At 40.8% G+C, this 15,158-nt stretch overlaps 1 protein-coding gene across 1 annotated transcript; it reads right to left on the bottom strand.

Annotated features, from left to right (window-relative positions):
* Positions 1-1,985: 1,985 nt before the first annotated feature.
* LOC141504169 (phosphorylase b kinase regulatory subunit alpha, liver isoform-like) lies at positions 1,986-12,367 on the bottom strand. Its single transcript, XM_074208984.1, has 4 exons — positions 11,587-12,367; positions 9,887-10,055; positions 5,900-5,982; positions 1,986-3,312 (listed from the first exon to the last, which is right to left on the bottom strand). The coding sequence occupies exons 1-4, from the start codon at positions 11,662-11,664 to the stop codon at positions 3,124-3,126; spliced, it is 519 nt and encodes a 172-aa protein (XP_074065085.1). The 5' UTR covers positions 11,665-12,367; the 3' UTR covers positions 1,986-3,123.
* Positions 12,368-15,158: the final 2,791 nt, after the last annotated feature.

Genomic DNA, 15,158 nt, shown 5'->3' with positions numbered 1-15,158 from the left:
GGTGTATTATCCTGGTAATGCCTTCCGGTGGTCTCATCGCTAAAATTTTTATTTAAGATTTCTACTTCAATATTCATTAGGGGAGATTGATCTATAAATTTCTTGGACTGTGTTGGTTCTTCCTGGTTGAAGTTATTGGCTCACCGTGTTGGTGTCGTAAAAGAGAATTCTTTTCTCTCCTGATTTTGTAAAATAGTTCATATATTCTCTTTTGCTGCCCGTGACAGTCGCCAACATGGCTCGCATGCATGTTCCCGGGAAGGTGCTGGCCCAGTCTTTCCTCCCCGGAGAAAGTCTGACAATCTTTACCTTCTTTCCGGGCTATACACTGATCCTTGAGGGGGAAAAATGAAATAGCAGAGATAGCACACTTATGTAGTACATACGGCTCCCTTCCCCACCTTTTAAGCGGAAGGTGGTGGTGGTGGTGGTGGTGGTGGTGGTGGCGGTGGTGGTGGTAGTAGTAGTAGTAGTATGTACTCCTCCTCTTTGGTCTTTGTCCCTTCCTTCCTAGTCTTGACTCTGTTTCCTCCTGAGTCGATGGAAGTAATTTATAGCAGTTTCATTGGTATGGCACGGAATCATCAACCGTTGACGTTAGATGGAATTGTCACCTACCGAGGAGCAATTGACATTTGCTATTTATTTACTCCTGATTTTATGGGTGTGCCAAGTTCTTAGAACTGTTTTTATATGGTTTCTGAGTTGCCCCGAAGATTTTATGCTGCTGTGACTTGTTGGTCATCTCTAGAAACTGAGGATTTCTGTGGGTTTCTTTCATTTCCTTTTCTTTTTTGCTTTAAACTTTTTGAACGCGTGGGCTTATTTCCTGTCCCGCAACTTTGCTAAAGTTAATCGCTGTTTTAAGCAGCGTGGGGGTTGGTTTTCCTAGGATTCTCTAAGTTAGGTCATCATATCATCTGCAAGGAGTGGCCTACTCACCGTCCATTTCTTTTTCTATTCTTATTGCCGAAGCTAACGTTTCTAATGCCAGGTTGAACAGTAATGCTGATAACGGTCACCCGTGATTCTGGGTGATTTTTTTTAACATCTTCTCCTCCCCCCCTCCCCCCTCCCCTCTCCCTCCCTTAAGAAGCCAAAGCATTTGACCTAGCTGACTCAGGGCCAGCAGAGGTGTTGAAAAGGTGTGTTGAGAAGGTGTGCCCCCACCGATCTCCTCCGGGCCCTCCCCCACTCACAGGGAACCAAGGTTCACCGGGATGCGTATTATTAGACAGGTATACAGGGCCCTTTGGGGACTCCCGGGGAGCATTTCCCTCTATGGCACCTCCAGACAAAGATGGATGAAATGCAGGTGGACGCCCAGGTGTAATTCCCTTGCCGCTTCGACCGCTGCCCACCGGCTCTTCCCGTCCCCCACCCCACCCCAGTTCATGCCGCTTTGGTCAGTCCTTCTCTCTCTCTCTCTCTCTCTCTCTCTCTCTCTCTCTCTCTCTCTCTGTCTCTGAAAGACTTCACTGTGGGAATGCTTATCCTGTCTTCTGCCCAGGTTCTTCCCCTTAGGAAAGGCACGCAGTTTGATTTAGTTGACACCGGTACAACACTGGGCCACGCTAAAGGACATCTCCCACAAAAAAAAGACCTTGGGCCAGGGGAGAAGGGAGTATTGAATCGGGGACCCTGAAGTCTCTCATCTTGCTCTCTCCTCTGCCCCGGGTCCAGCCTCGAGGAAGGAAACTCTCAAGGCCTGTAATTTCCCCCCTTCCCTCTTCTCTCCCCTCCCCCTCCAGCTAGTCCCTATTCCGAGGCAATTTACCCCTTCCCCCTACCCCCCATCACCAACACAAGCCCTTAGCCCGCTTGGTCTCATGCTTGGGGAATCTTCTGTGATTTAGAAAAGCAGGTTAATGGGTGTGGGAACCTGGGATTTGGAATATTTCTTTTCCCTCAAGGGGAACTCTATTGGTGCTGTGCTCCTCTCCCTTCCCTCCCCCGTCCTCTCCCCTTCCCCCCCGACCCCCAGAATTAAATGCATTTCCATCAGTCTACTTTTTATTCTTTCCAAATGGCAAAAAGTATTTTTATTTTGTCATCTGAATAAGTGTCGATTCCTCGGGACGCGGCCTTTGGCATCTTTTGCAACTTAATTCATCAGGTTGTGGCACTGTGCCTTTCTCGGAAACATAGGTACCGTCCAAAAACTTTCTCGTGTCCTTGTTTTTGACTGTAGTGGCCTGTTGGATCGGGGCAGCTGAGTTTGGTACGAGTTCCTTATCATATATCATTTCCCTCTAGACTCGACTCATCTTTTGGGGCTTGAGAAAACCACAGAAGGGACACCTGGTCTCATGGGCCCTCTTCGGATGTAGTTTTCATCCAAGAAATTTCTGATTTCAATGGGTGAGCCACTCTCTTGAATTGAATGACAACATTGATGGGGAAGCGAGTGAGCTTACACAGACCTCATCTTGTAAGAAAAACCCGGAGTGATGCCTTTGATCATATTTCTTTTCGTTTTTGCAAGATAATGGGGTTAAGTGGCTTTCCCGAGTCCACACAGCTAGGTGATTTGTGGGGGTTCGGCCTCCGAGGTGTTCTTGGAACCTTGACAGGACGGATAGAGTCTGCGAAATGAGTTGAGTCAACAAGGGGGTATAGGCAGGAGATGGTTGACTGTCAGCTGCTTGGATTTATTTTTATAGTTTCAGAATCACGTCTGTTGCAAGCAAGCAAGCTGAGATCATTTCCTTGGTTACAAGACTGTACGATTTTCATCAACAATCATATAGTTCATATGGTTACAAGTTTTAATCACGTGATTGCGAGTTTAAGGAATAATCATATAGTTAACTGATTTCTTCTTACTACGTCATATAATTGCTAATTCATGTAGAGTTATCAATTAAGCAATTCTTTTCATGGAATGTTTTTTATATTTTCTGTGTAGGTTAACGTTTTTCGACACACTTCCTGAGCAGTCTGTAGTGAGGGTCTTTATGCTTGTCCACCCATCCGTTAACTCTGACAATAACCAAATATTCTTTCTGGCCATGTTGGTAGAAAACACGGTTTCTGTGACTTTTTTATTCTTTCCCGTGAAACTTAAGGTTGCTGGAGTTCACATAAGGGTCACCTGTACTCACTATTTTCTCACCATCTTTTTCATATATTCCTGTGTATGGTCGGGGGGGGGGAGCAAAACTTAATTTCCCTGGAATTCGATCTGACCCATCTTGTATCTGTTTTTCCCGGTATGTAGGCATTCTGGCATCCCCTTGGAATTCCCAGTGCTGGATTTTCCAGAGATTTCATAACGTTGAAGCCTTTTGTGTGCCTCAGGGAGAGGCAATCCTGTTAAATTTAGACAGAGTTTTTACAATCTGTTCTATTCAAGGAATTTTTCTGAAATCTTTCCTTTATAGTCATTCCAGTATTAGGGTGAGTAAATATTGCAATAAATAATAAACCTAGAAATATTGGCATGCATGAAATCCCTCTATATATTGAAGAAGGAAATGTTGTTACATCAGGCAATTAATCAATTTATACTCTTTAATGCTGTTTTCAGTTTAACTGTTATTGATGTTTCATTTTTACATTTAACACATGTACGGATGACACCCCCCCCCCCCGAATTGAACAAGGTTGCTTGTAACCCAGCAAAACAATTTAGGAAAACTAATAATCAGTGACTTCATCTGAAAGTGAATACAGTATTTCATATCTGTAACATCACTCAAGTCTCTGCTTTTTCAAATTACTTTTAAAAGTAATAAAGAACAATTTTCTCTCTTCCACCCAAATGGGGGGAAAAAAAGCCTTTTAAGAAATATTCACAATTACGTAAAACAAATATCTTCATTGTCTGCATTACCAAAAAAAAGCCACCTTCTGCACTCTAAATCATCACCTCTTTGTCTGAGGGCTGATAACATGTTTCATTATATATCGTCTGTAATAATGGTCAGATACCGATCATATTCTTACAGCTTTTAAAGTCGTTTGCCTTTACAGTGTGGCTATTGTATAAATTTTTCGTTGCGTTCCTTTCTTTCTTCATTAGTTTATAAAAATCTTCAAAATTGCTCACTTTATATAATAGATATGTTAAAGTATAAATTATTCTAATTCTGCTCATTTCACTCTGCATTAGCTCATGTAAGCCTGTCCGTGTCCCTTTGAAATCATCAATTTCCTCATTTCTTCCAGCATATCCATTCTCCATCACATTCCTAAAATACAACTCATCCAACCATTCATCAGTTTATGGGCAAACCCTAAGTTGACAGGATTTTGCCATGACAAAAAAAAGTGCTGGAAATATTTTTGTACATATAGGATTTCTTCCTTTCCTCGAACTTTTCCATACAGTCCTGACAATAGTATAGCTGCATGAAAAGGCACACACTGCTTAGTACCATCTCGTGCAAAAATTTCAAATTGTTTTCCAAGTAGTTGTACCCATTCACAGATTCAAAAACATTGTATTCAATATTCCTGTTTTCTCAGAGCTCTTCCAATACTCACCATTTCCCTCTTTTGGTCATCTTTACCCCTCCGATGGCTATGAAGTGGAATCTCAAAATTGCTTTAATTTCTCAGTAATGATTTGGAGCATTTTTTAAAATGGCAATAGTTTGGATCTTTCTTTGAGAAATGCCTATTTATATCCTTAGACCAGTTATCAATTGGAAAATGACTCCTATTCTAATAAATTTGAGTACTTTGAGTCAGTGCTTTTATCTTGGAAATGATACTATTATCAGAGAAACTTGATATAAAGGGTTTTTTTTCCAACTGTTTCCCCTTTCTGTCTTAACTTTGTAGGATTTGTTGCACAAAACATTTTTTTCCTATAGTCAGAAATTTCATTTCATCCTCTGTGATCCTTTATTACATAATTGATCAAACCTTTTTCCTACCCATTAATGTGATACGTTTTCTCATGTTTTTATTGTTTATGATGCAATTTTGTATAATGGACTATGTAACTATTTGAAACTTATCCTTGTGTAAGTTGTGGTGTTGTTCTAAATCTAATTTCTTCCATATTGCTGTCCAATATTCCCAGTTTTCCAATGTTATTGTCAAATAAAGAGTTGCTCATCCCAAAAGCTGGGGTCTTTGTGTTTATTAAAAATGAGAGTTTTAGTTTCACTTATTTCTGTACATTATGCATGTGTGATCTGTTCCACTAATTTGATCTATTTTAACCAGAATACACACACACACACACACACACACACACATACATATATATACAGGGAAAACAGATACAAGATGGCTCATCTTGAATTCCAGGGAAATTAATAGTTTTGCCCCCACCTTACCATACACAGGAATATATGATAAAGATGGTGAAATCTGTCCAAATTTGAAAGGACTCCCTCTCCCTGAGACATACAAAAGGCTTCAACATTATGAAATCTTTGGAAGATACAGAGTTAATGATTAATTTAAAAAAGAAAATAACATTAATACAACATTCAAAAGTATGAAGAATACAAAAAAGAATACAGAAGATAACACAATTTTGTGGTCTTACTAAATTCAATATAACTTCTTAAAAATGATGTATTAGAAGTTCACAATTTCATAGAGAATTCTTTAGTTCTTTTTCTTCATTCTCACTTTTTATATTTAAACACTGTATGTTGGTGATTGAGCACATAATAGAAGGGGGGAATGGGAGAGTTGCGCTCAATGTCTTTAGTGGACATATTAGCTCCAATTTTTATGAGCCTATGAAATTGATACACAGCAGAGAGCACCTTTCTTCCTATTTTTCTATACATATATAGAGATCATATGTAAAAAATAGATTAGAAATTTTCTTCTTGAGGCAAAACACAATTATCTAATTTATGCTTTAATAACAAGTTAAATTTGTTCCTACTACTGGGACAAGTGAAAAGACCACCAAGTTATATATACTTACCACAACTTTGTATGCTGCCTCAATGTAGAAAACAAGATTCTGTATGAAGGCCACCTCATCGGGGGTAAAAATAATGCATAAGCCTAATGAAAGAAAATAAATAATGATGGCAGTATGAAAAGAAAGATATCTGACAGCTTTAATTCAACTGAGCCCACATTTACCAAAGGTTTAACATGTACAAGATGCTAACAGCCAGAGATACAGAGAGAAAAATGACAAAATGTTCCTCATCTCAAGAACCTTTTATTTCCCCGAGGGGGCCGAAAACATGTAAGCAGATACACAGATAAATGTATAAAATAATGCAAGGAAATTTGAGTATACGGTATTAACAAGTGATAGCACGAGGGAAGGCTTCATAGAAGAAGCAACACCTGAGTGAAGCCTAAAAGGATGATAAAAATTCTGAAAGCAAGAGATAAGAAGAGGTGTCAGGCTACTTTATCAGCAACATAGAGTATTGAGAGAAGAAAGAAATGTGAAGAACAAAAGAGGAAGGGTAGTTTTAATTTTCTAGATAATTACAGGGAGCAATCAAAAAAAAAGCTTCAGAACTGCTGTATGGAGTCAATCTAAGAAAAATCATAGGATTGCCATTTAGCAGGGGGATCCAATTGAAATGTGAATTTGCAGATACAGTTTTGTGATTCCATCAGCTATGCTCATAAGTAGGAACAGAGAACACAGAAGGTGATGGTGGCCCAGGGTTGACAATTAATTTAAAAAAAAGATGAAGGGGTAGGGGCTGAAGGGTGGAGGATAAACTACAAGATGTAGACCACAAATAGGGGTAGGTAAACCCAGAATAGAAGTGACGGATTGGGAGAACCGAGAGGAATGTAATGACTGCAAATCACAGAAAGAATAAAAAAAATAAGTTTAAGGATGGGACAGAAGAACAGATGGAAAACAGAAACTACCATTTATGGCACTTAGATCTGGAAGGCTCCATTAGATGATGATGATGTTTGTCCTTCATAATCAAAGATGATCACATCATCACATGTATGATGATATGACTTGCACGATTGTGTTTATTATAGTAAAGGGAGTGTTGTGCAAAAGCATCCTTCTCATTTGCCTTTTCCAGAACCCTTCTACCCCATGGCCTGATTGGTAGAAAACAGGACTATTGGTGATGATCTGGAGTGGGAGTCTCTTGATCTTTGAATTGGTTACCCTTGCTCTCATTTCCCAAGAGATAAATGGTCAAAGGACATAAACAGGCAGCTTTCAGCAAAAGAAATCTAAATTATCAATAACTATATAAAAATGTTACAAATTATGGGGTGGCTAGGTTACATAGTGGATATAGCACTGGCCCTGGAGTCGGGAGTACCTGAATTCAAATCCAGCCTCAGACACTTAATAATTGTCTAGCTGTGTGGCTTTGGGCAAGTCACTTAACCCCATTGTCTAGTAAAAACCAAAAAAATATTTCCAAATTCCTAAAGTGTAGGAAAATGCAAATTAAGCAACCCTTAGGTTTCACCTCAAAACTATCAGACTACTAAAGATGACAAAAGAGGAAATGACAAATGTTGAAAAGGCTTGGGTAAATGGCACGTTGATTCACTGTCTGCGGAACCTATGAAATGGTCCAGCCGTTCTAGAAAGTAATTTGGAACTATAGCTAGCAAATTACCGAATTGTACATACCCTTTCACCTAGTTACCACTACTAGAGATATCTCAAAAAGATGAAACAGGAAAAGGACCCAAATGCATAATACATGTATTGTAGCTCTTTTTACAGCAGTCAAAAACTAGAAACTAAGGGAATGCTACTGGGAAAAGAGGTACACAAAATATAATATATGAATGTAATAGAGTATCGTTATACAGTAAGATATGATGAAATGGATGGTTTTAGAGGAAACTGCGAACTAAGGCAAGATGAAGTGAATAGAATTAGGAGAACTCTATTTAAACAATGACATCAACATCCTAAAGAAAAAATGACTTTGAATTCTCTTTAATGAAATGTGAAACCATAAGCCTAGAGGATTAAAGATGAAACTTGCTTTCTGCCTGCTGCCAGTGACTTAATGTACTTAAAATTTAGAACAATAGATTTTTTTTAACATGTCCGATGTGTGAAGTTGATTTGCTAGACTATGAAATTTGTTTTAAAAATAGTAATTTATTATTCAATTGAGGCAAGAGTTAATGATGGGAAACAATAATAAATGTTTATAAAATATTTTTTTAATTGGAAGCAAAATTTTTTTTAAATCAAATTAAGTTCTCTGAGAGTACAGGTTGTTTCGATCTTTGTGTTTGTCTCCTGAAGGTCTGGCAGTGTCTGGAATCCTTATTCCTTGATTTTTATTTAAGAAATCATGTTCTGGATACCATATTTTTAAAAATATCTCTGACAAATCAGAGAATATAGAAAATGGAATACAGGTTAAAAATGAACCAAACTTAGTCAAATTATTTCTACTATGTATAATAAATAAAAATCATTCTTCCAAGTAAAGTCAAGTAAAGTTTGACACAATTGATGTGAAAAAGACCCTTGATATTAATGGACCTCAAATTTGATCTTATAATATTATACTGAGGATATGGTGGATTAAAAACACACAAACACCCTCATGAAATCTCAGACAGAAGACTGTTTCTAGAACAAAGGAGTGAAAGCTGCTTTTTAGTCTCTTCTGGTGTTGAGCTGTAAGAACTACATTTTTAGAAAGCATTTGGCAAGATGAAGCCCATGTGGAAAAAAGAATGGTGAGAAAACAAAGATTTTTTTTTTCCAGGAAAACTTAAAGGAACCAGGCATATTTACCTTGCCTGAGGCAGATAATTAAGAGGGCAATGTGATACTACTGTCTTTGAATATCTGAAGGTCTGGGATCAGAAAGGGTTATATTTCATTTGCCTGGCTTCAGGGGACAGAAAAAAGGTAGAAATAGAAAAGAAGCAGATTGAAGCTCTCTATAAAGAAACAATTTTAAAAGCCCGGGCTGTCCAAAAAATGAAATGTGGTACCTGAGAACTAAATATCCTAATCCTGGAAATCTTTATAAAGAAACTTCAAGGTCTAAGAGATTGTAATACATAAGAGATTTGGAACTGGAAGGTTTGTAGGTTACAGGTCACTATCCAGCCTCCTCATTTACACACGAGGATGATGAGAGGCTGGAATATGTTTCCATGGTCAAACAAGACAGGACTGAGTTTAAATCCAGTTTCTCGAACTCTAAATCCATCCAGAACTCTTTCTACTAAGGATGGACTGGGGATATAAAAAGGAATCCAACTCAGCCTTAGAATGGATTCAACCAATCTCTAAGAGTATCTTTAGTACATTATCTAAATCAACCTTCAGATTGTATTTAATCTATCTATGATGTGGCAATTCTGTGTGCAGTAAAGATAGGAGTCTAGGAACCATAACATATTAGAAATTGTTGAAGAACGTAGGCAGTGAGGTGATAAAATAGGGATTTATTCTGTGGTTTTTTTTTACATTAGGTAAAATAAAACCCAAAGGTTGCAGTTTAATATGAAAAATGTTTGGAAATAGAACAGATTGCAAATCAGTGATTTTTCTAGGTCATCAGAGGACAGACAGCTAGGTAGCTGAGTGAACAGAGCACCTGGTCTGGAGTCAGAAAGACTCATCTTCTTGAGTTCAAATCTGGTCTTAGACGCTTACTAGTTGGGTGATTCTGAGCAAGTCACTTAACTCTGCTTGCCTCAGTTTCCTCGTCTATAAAATGAGCTGGAGAAGAAAATGGCAAACTACTCTAGTATCTCTGCCTGGAAAATGACTGAACAACAATAAAAGGTCACCAGAAATTCTCTCAAACTAGGTGATGTCAGGCATACTGTGGAAGAAATTTCTGAATTGTATAGGACGTTCACTTCTGATTCTTGAGATTTTGTGCTTCTCCATTTCAACAAAAGTCCCAATTTAGTTAATTTATTACTTGTTCTTTCCTGCAGAATGTTTAATTCTATAAGCTTTACTTACCTGAGGCAGTCATCTGTGCTAGAAACAACAAAAATAAGGAAGTAGCATCAACTTGTAAAGGTCCCCATTGGTCATCACCAAGCACCATGCCACATGTGGCAGGATTGTACTTGGCATGCAAGCTGTCCTTGGTGCTCTGAGAGTTCTTAAACTTCTCAACTTTTTCCACCTAAGAAAGATAAAGTATAGTAAAAAGTGAATCGCTCTCCAAAACCCAGTTAGAAGCATTGAATTGACACTTTATTTAATAACCTCTATTTAATGTGTTCTGGGGACCAAAAGGTAGGGCATTTGACACTTAAGAGCAAACAGTTATGAATGAATTACTTCATGGAAGGAAGAACTATTGTTATTTCACATACATTTATATATATATATATATATATATATATATATATATATATATATATATATATATATACCCCTAACATGCACTATATGCTTAGAAGAGAATTCAGTATGTCATCTGCTGTTGTGCTAGTACAAAGTACAGTGGGGACCATCACATCCCTAATCCTGGAAAATCTGATGAATGTGGGCTAAAAGTTGCCTTAGAAGTTTTGGCTTGTAGTTCATACAAGTGCCTCATCCTGTTGAGTCCTTTCCTTTCCTTGGGGACCCCCACAATAACAACTATGATGATAAGAGGCACACGGTTCTAGAGTATTGTGTTTTCCCTTGGAAAAATAACATTTAAATGGAAATAGTATAGAACTACTTACATACTCAAGTGATTTTCATACTGTCTCCTATATTATTCCTTTTAGAAATGTTGGCTGGCAACTAGTTTGCTCTTTCAGTGTACCCTTAGTGCTTAGCATAGTTGCCTGGCAAGTAGTAATGAACTAATCAGTGTGTGTGTTTTAGTACCTCTGGGGTGACTCCTATGATCACAAACTTATTGATCAATCAACAAGTACCCACCAGTCCAAAAGAATTGTTGACTACCTACTTATTGTGTAGGAGCTGGGAATACAAGTACAAAGAATGAAACGATATTTGCTTCCAAGGAGGTGATGGGGTAATGGGGGATGTGTGTATGTGTGTCTATATAGACATATAGAGTATAAAGTTAATAAATATGTGTGTGTGTGTGTGTGTGTGTGTGTGTGTGTATAATGTAGACACAAAGGAGAGGGAAGGGAGGTTTTGGGGAAAGAGAGAAGAGGGGAGAGAAAAAAGGGGAGAAGAAAGGAATAGAGAAACCCAGAAGAAGGCAGGCAAAGTGAGAAGAAAGGGCATTAGACAGCTGTGTGGCTTTGGGCAAGCCACTTAACCCCGTTTGCCTTGCAAAAAAAACTAAAAAAAGGGCATTAGAAAGGGGAAGGGAGAGGTTGGGGAGGAGGAAGGGAAAGAAAGGGTGAGGGCGAGAGGGAGGGAGAGGAGGAAGAAGAGGAAGAAGAGCAGGGAAGGGGAGGGGCAGGCAGAACCCTTACCTATGGGGCTGCCCCGGCTCACCCCCACGGCGGCCCCCCAGGAGCCGCTCAGGCCAAGCTGCCCGTCTCCAAACAGGCCCCAGGCCCCGGGGCCGCGCACCCACTTCCGGGAGGGCTGGCGCCCACCCAAGCTTCCCGCCCAGGCCCTGAGGGGCTCTCCCGGGCGCCGGGGCCCTGCCCGCGCCCCGGGCCCCTGCCCGCGCCCCGGCCCCTTCTCCGAGCCCGAGCGGAGCCGGCTGAGCCCCCCCGGGCGTGGGCACCCACCTGATAACACAGAATGGTCCGTTGGACCAGCCGGGCGTAGCCGTCCAGATGGACTCCCGAGTTGCTCCTGCTCCTCATTTCTGGGGTCTCCCCCACCCCGACCCCCAGGCCTCCGGCTGCAAGCCCCGGCTGGTGAGAGGCCGGAAGGGCCCCGGCGCCGCGGCCGAGAAGGAGCCCGCGCGCGCGCCCACGGCTCCAGCGGCCCTCGGGGGGCGTGGCCTCTCCCGGCCGTCGAGCGCGCGCGCTGTGTCCTTAGCCCTGGTTGGTTCGGGAATAAAGAGCCGCCGTCAGCCGGCGCACCATTGGTGAGTTGCTGCCTCCACAGGCGAGGGCCGCTAGGAAGTAGCTTTTCTCGGAGCCCCGGAAGGCCCGACTTGCGCTCACCCTCTGGCGCCGCGCCAGCCCGGAGACTGAGGTCCTTGTTCCCACCTTAGGGACGGAGAACAACCGAGGCCGGGAGAAGCCTCCCTTCGTCCGCACCTGAACCGGAGTGCCTTCCCACCCCCAAGTCCAGCCCTCCAGCCACTGCGCCTCAGCAGGATCCTTTTATTATCATCATGGCAAATGTCCTTGGACGTGGCCCTGGCGCAGACGTTTGGTTCCTTTTTCTTCCTCGGTGGCAGAGGAAGACACAATAAATGCTGGTTAACTAAAAATAAGGTGGTGAGTTTTTTTTTAAGTGGGAAAAAAATATTGTGAATGGCAGAACATGACCTTCACCCCCAGGTAAAATGCAGCAATCTGCGGTGGGCGCGGGGCAGGCAGGCGCTGGCTGGGAACCCCGCCGCGGGCGGCAGCCCCCCCCCCCCCCGAAGCCCCCAGCCCCCGTCCCTCCACCTGCTTCGGAACCGAGTGATTATAAACAAGCCCCAAAGCTCTCCCACAAAAGCTCTTCTTCCCCTTAGCTCCCTCCCCACTTCCCGCCCCCAAGGGGGAAAAGCAGCCTTTGGAAGCTTGGGCAGGGAGGCCCACCGAAGGCGGAGAAAGGGGCAACGCAGAATTCTTGAGCACTCATTACCCAGAATCTGACCCCCCCAAAAAAGCTGGCCGAAGGCAGCCCGAGGCTCCACACCTTAGTTGGGGTAGAGGAGGAAAAGTGGCTGAGCCCGGGGAGCCAAGCGTAGCACCCGCGGCCTTCCTCCACTGCAGCTCCCAGCCGTCCCCAGCGTGGCAAGCTTGGTGGCAGACCAGGTCTCCCCTTAAGGGTGAAAGGGAGAAGCGAGGGGGACAGTTCTCACTGCCCAGGCCTAGGCAATCTGCTGGGGAACGGAGAGGGTGCTGCATCCTGGGAGGGCTTTGGGATTTCTTACAAGAGAGCAAGATCGGTTTTACAACACTGGAAGCCCTGTAAAACCTGACCAACAAGAGGAGGATATGCTAGAGTCCAATAAATCACTAAATGTTGCACTTGCATGGCCTGCTCTCATCTAAAAATCTGGATTCCTCCACGTGCACCCCCCTCCACCACTAACCTGACTAAGAATTCCACTTCTGAGTTTCTATTTTCCGGTAATTAGCTGATCAATATCTTAGCTATTCAAAGTCTAAACATGGAAGACACTTTACACCCCTCCTCCACCCTTAACAAACTTTTTCACTCATTTATGTATGTCTTTGTCTGTTTGTCTGTTTGTGTTTCTGTCTGTGTGTGTGTTTGTGTGTGTGTTTGTGTGTGTGTGTGTTTTCATTATGGGAAAAGAAGGATGGATCTGTGTCTCAGAAGCAAAGAAAAATCAAAATTAAATTGGGAAATGTTTAAACAGCCTTAAAAGCATACTTAATATTGATTGAACAATTCATTACAAAAAACAATATGAGGGTAGGTAGGTGGTCCAGTGCTTAGAGCATCAGCCCTGGAGTCAGGGCAACTTGAGTTCAAATTTTACCTCAGACACTTGATAATTAACTAGCTGTGTGACCTTGGTCTAGTCACTGAACCCCATTGCCTTGTCAAAAAAAACCCAAAAGAAAAAAACAATATAATTGCAAAAAACCCACCCAAAAGCACACAATTTTATATGTAATTGAAAAAAAACCTTGGAAAAATACATAACATTTATGCTAAAACCTGGAGGCCTAGTGCCTGTTAGATTTCAGGGGGGTGTCCATAAACTTAGATAAGAATATAGGACTCAATATTCTGGTTTTCTTTGCTATCTTATTTTAGTAGATGCATTTAAGACCATTCTGAAGAAAATATAAACTTTGTCAGATTACCAAAAGGATACATAGCACCAAAAAAGAACTGTCCCCGTCCCCTGCCTCATAGAAAGAAATTTATAAAAATTATAAAATAAACATGTAGAGTGAAATAGAGAACAGGGACCATGTTTTTGCCTTTCTTAGCACTGTTTTTGCCAGTTAATAAACACTACATGATCAATAAAACTAAAAACAAACACATGCAGTGGAAAAACCCTATTTTTCTTTTGGCAAGGCAATGGGGTGAAGTGACTTGCCTAAGATCACACATCTAAGTCTTCAGTGTTTGAGGCTAGATTTGAGTTCAGGTCCTCCTAACTGCAGGGCATCTAGCTGCCCCCCAGGTTGAATTGTCTTTAAAAAACAGCTGTCCATCATAAAGTTTTGTTATTTCACATATACTCCTGTATTTCTGTTCTATTTTGTTCATCAAAATGCTATCCTTTTTTGTTGTTTCTTCACTTCTAAATTTAAAAACCTTGAAATTAAATAAATTCACGAATAAATTATGATACCTATTTTTTCTGCAATTATCTGACACATTTTAGAAATACCAGATTTAGTTTTAAGATGGAAGGAAATAAACATCATAAACATAAACCTTCCAGAACCAATAAAGAATGAGTAAAGTAGAACTTACAAATAAAAACATAAAAATCAGTAACATTTCTTTTCTAACATTTCCTAACAAAGCAAAATTTAGAAGGAAATAGAAGAGGAAGTCATCAAAGTGAAAGTTAACTGGTAAAATCTTTGCAACGAATTTCCCTGATAAAGATCTGATTTCCAAAAAGTATAAGTAATATATAGAGAACTCCTTCCTTAATTATCTCCTATTCCATATTGTTTGTTGTTACATATTGTTTGTCTGCTCCATAAGACTACTGCATTAGATCGGGAACTGTTTGAGGGCAGGAACAGTCTTTGGACTCTTTTTTTTATCCCTACAGTTTAGCCAATACCTAGTGCTTATTGAATATTTATTAACAAATTTATAAACAAGGATTTTAATAAATGGTCAAAGGTTCAAAGTAGGAAATTCTCAAAAGTAAAAATGGCAGATTGTCAAAACGACATATGAATAAATGCTCCAAATCTCCAATTAAAACAATTCAACCTGACTACCTCACATTCTTCAGATTGAGAAAGTTGATAAAACTGGGAAATGATTATTTTTGGAAGAGAGAAGTATGGAAAGAAGTAATAATGGTGGAGCCATAAAATAGTGCAATCATTCTGAAAAGCAATTGGGTTGGGGCGGCTAGGTGGCGCAGTGGATAGAGCACTGGCTCCGGAGGCAGGGGTACCTGGATTCAAAGCCGACCTCAGACACTTAATAATTACCCAGCCATGTGGCCTTGGGCAAACCA

This window comes from Macrotis lagotis, unplaced genomic scaffold (genome assembly GCF_037893015.1).
Source record: "Macrotis lagotis isolate mMagLag1 unplaced genomic scaffold, bilby.v1.9.chrom.fasta BILBYCTG559, whole genome shotgun sequence".
NCBI classification, from domain to species: Eukaryota; Metazoa; Chordata; class Mammalia; order Peramelemorphia; family Peramelidae; genus Macrotis; species Macrotis lagotis.
Note: the sequence above shows the minus strand (reverse complement) of the source record. Positions and strands in the feature narration are given on the sequence as shown.

Bases quoted from the DNA above. Each gene is read 5' to 3' on its own strand.
- LOC141504169 (XM_074208984.1), bottom strand. From the start codon at position 11,664: ATGAGGAGCAGGAGCAACTCGGGAGTCCATCTGGACGGCTACGCCCGG. The intron at 10,056-11,586 runs GTGGGTGCCCAC...TATCTTTCTTAG, and splicing joins GGACCATTCTGTGTTATCAG to GTGGAAAAAGTTGAGAAGTT. The intron at 5,983-9,886 runs GTAAGTAAAGCT...TTCTTTCATTAG, and splicing joins AGCACAGATGACTGCCTCAG to GCTTATGCATTATTTTTACC.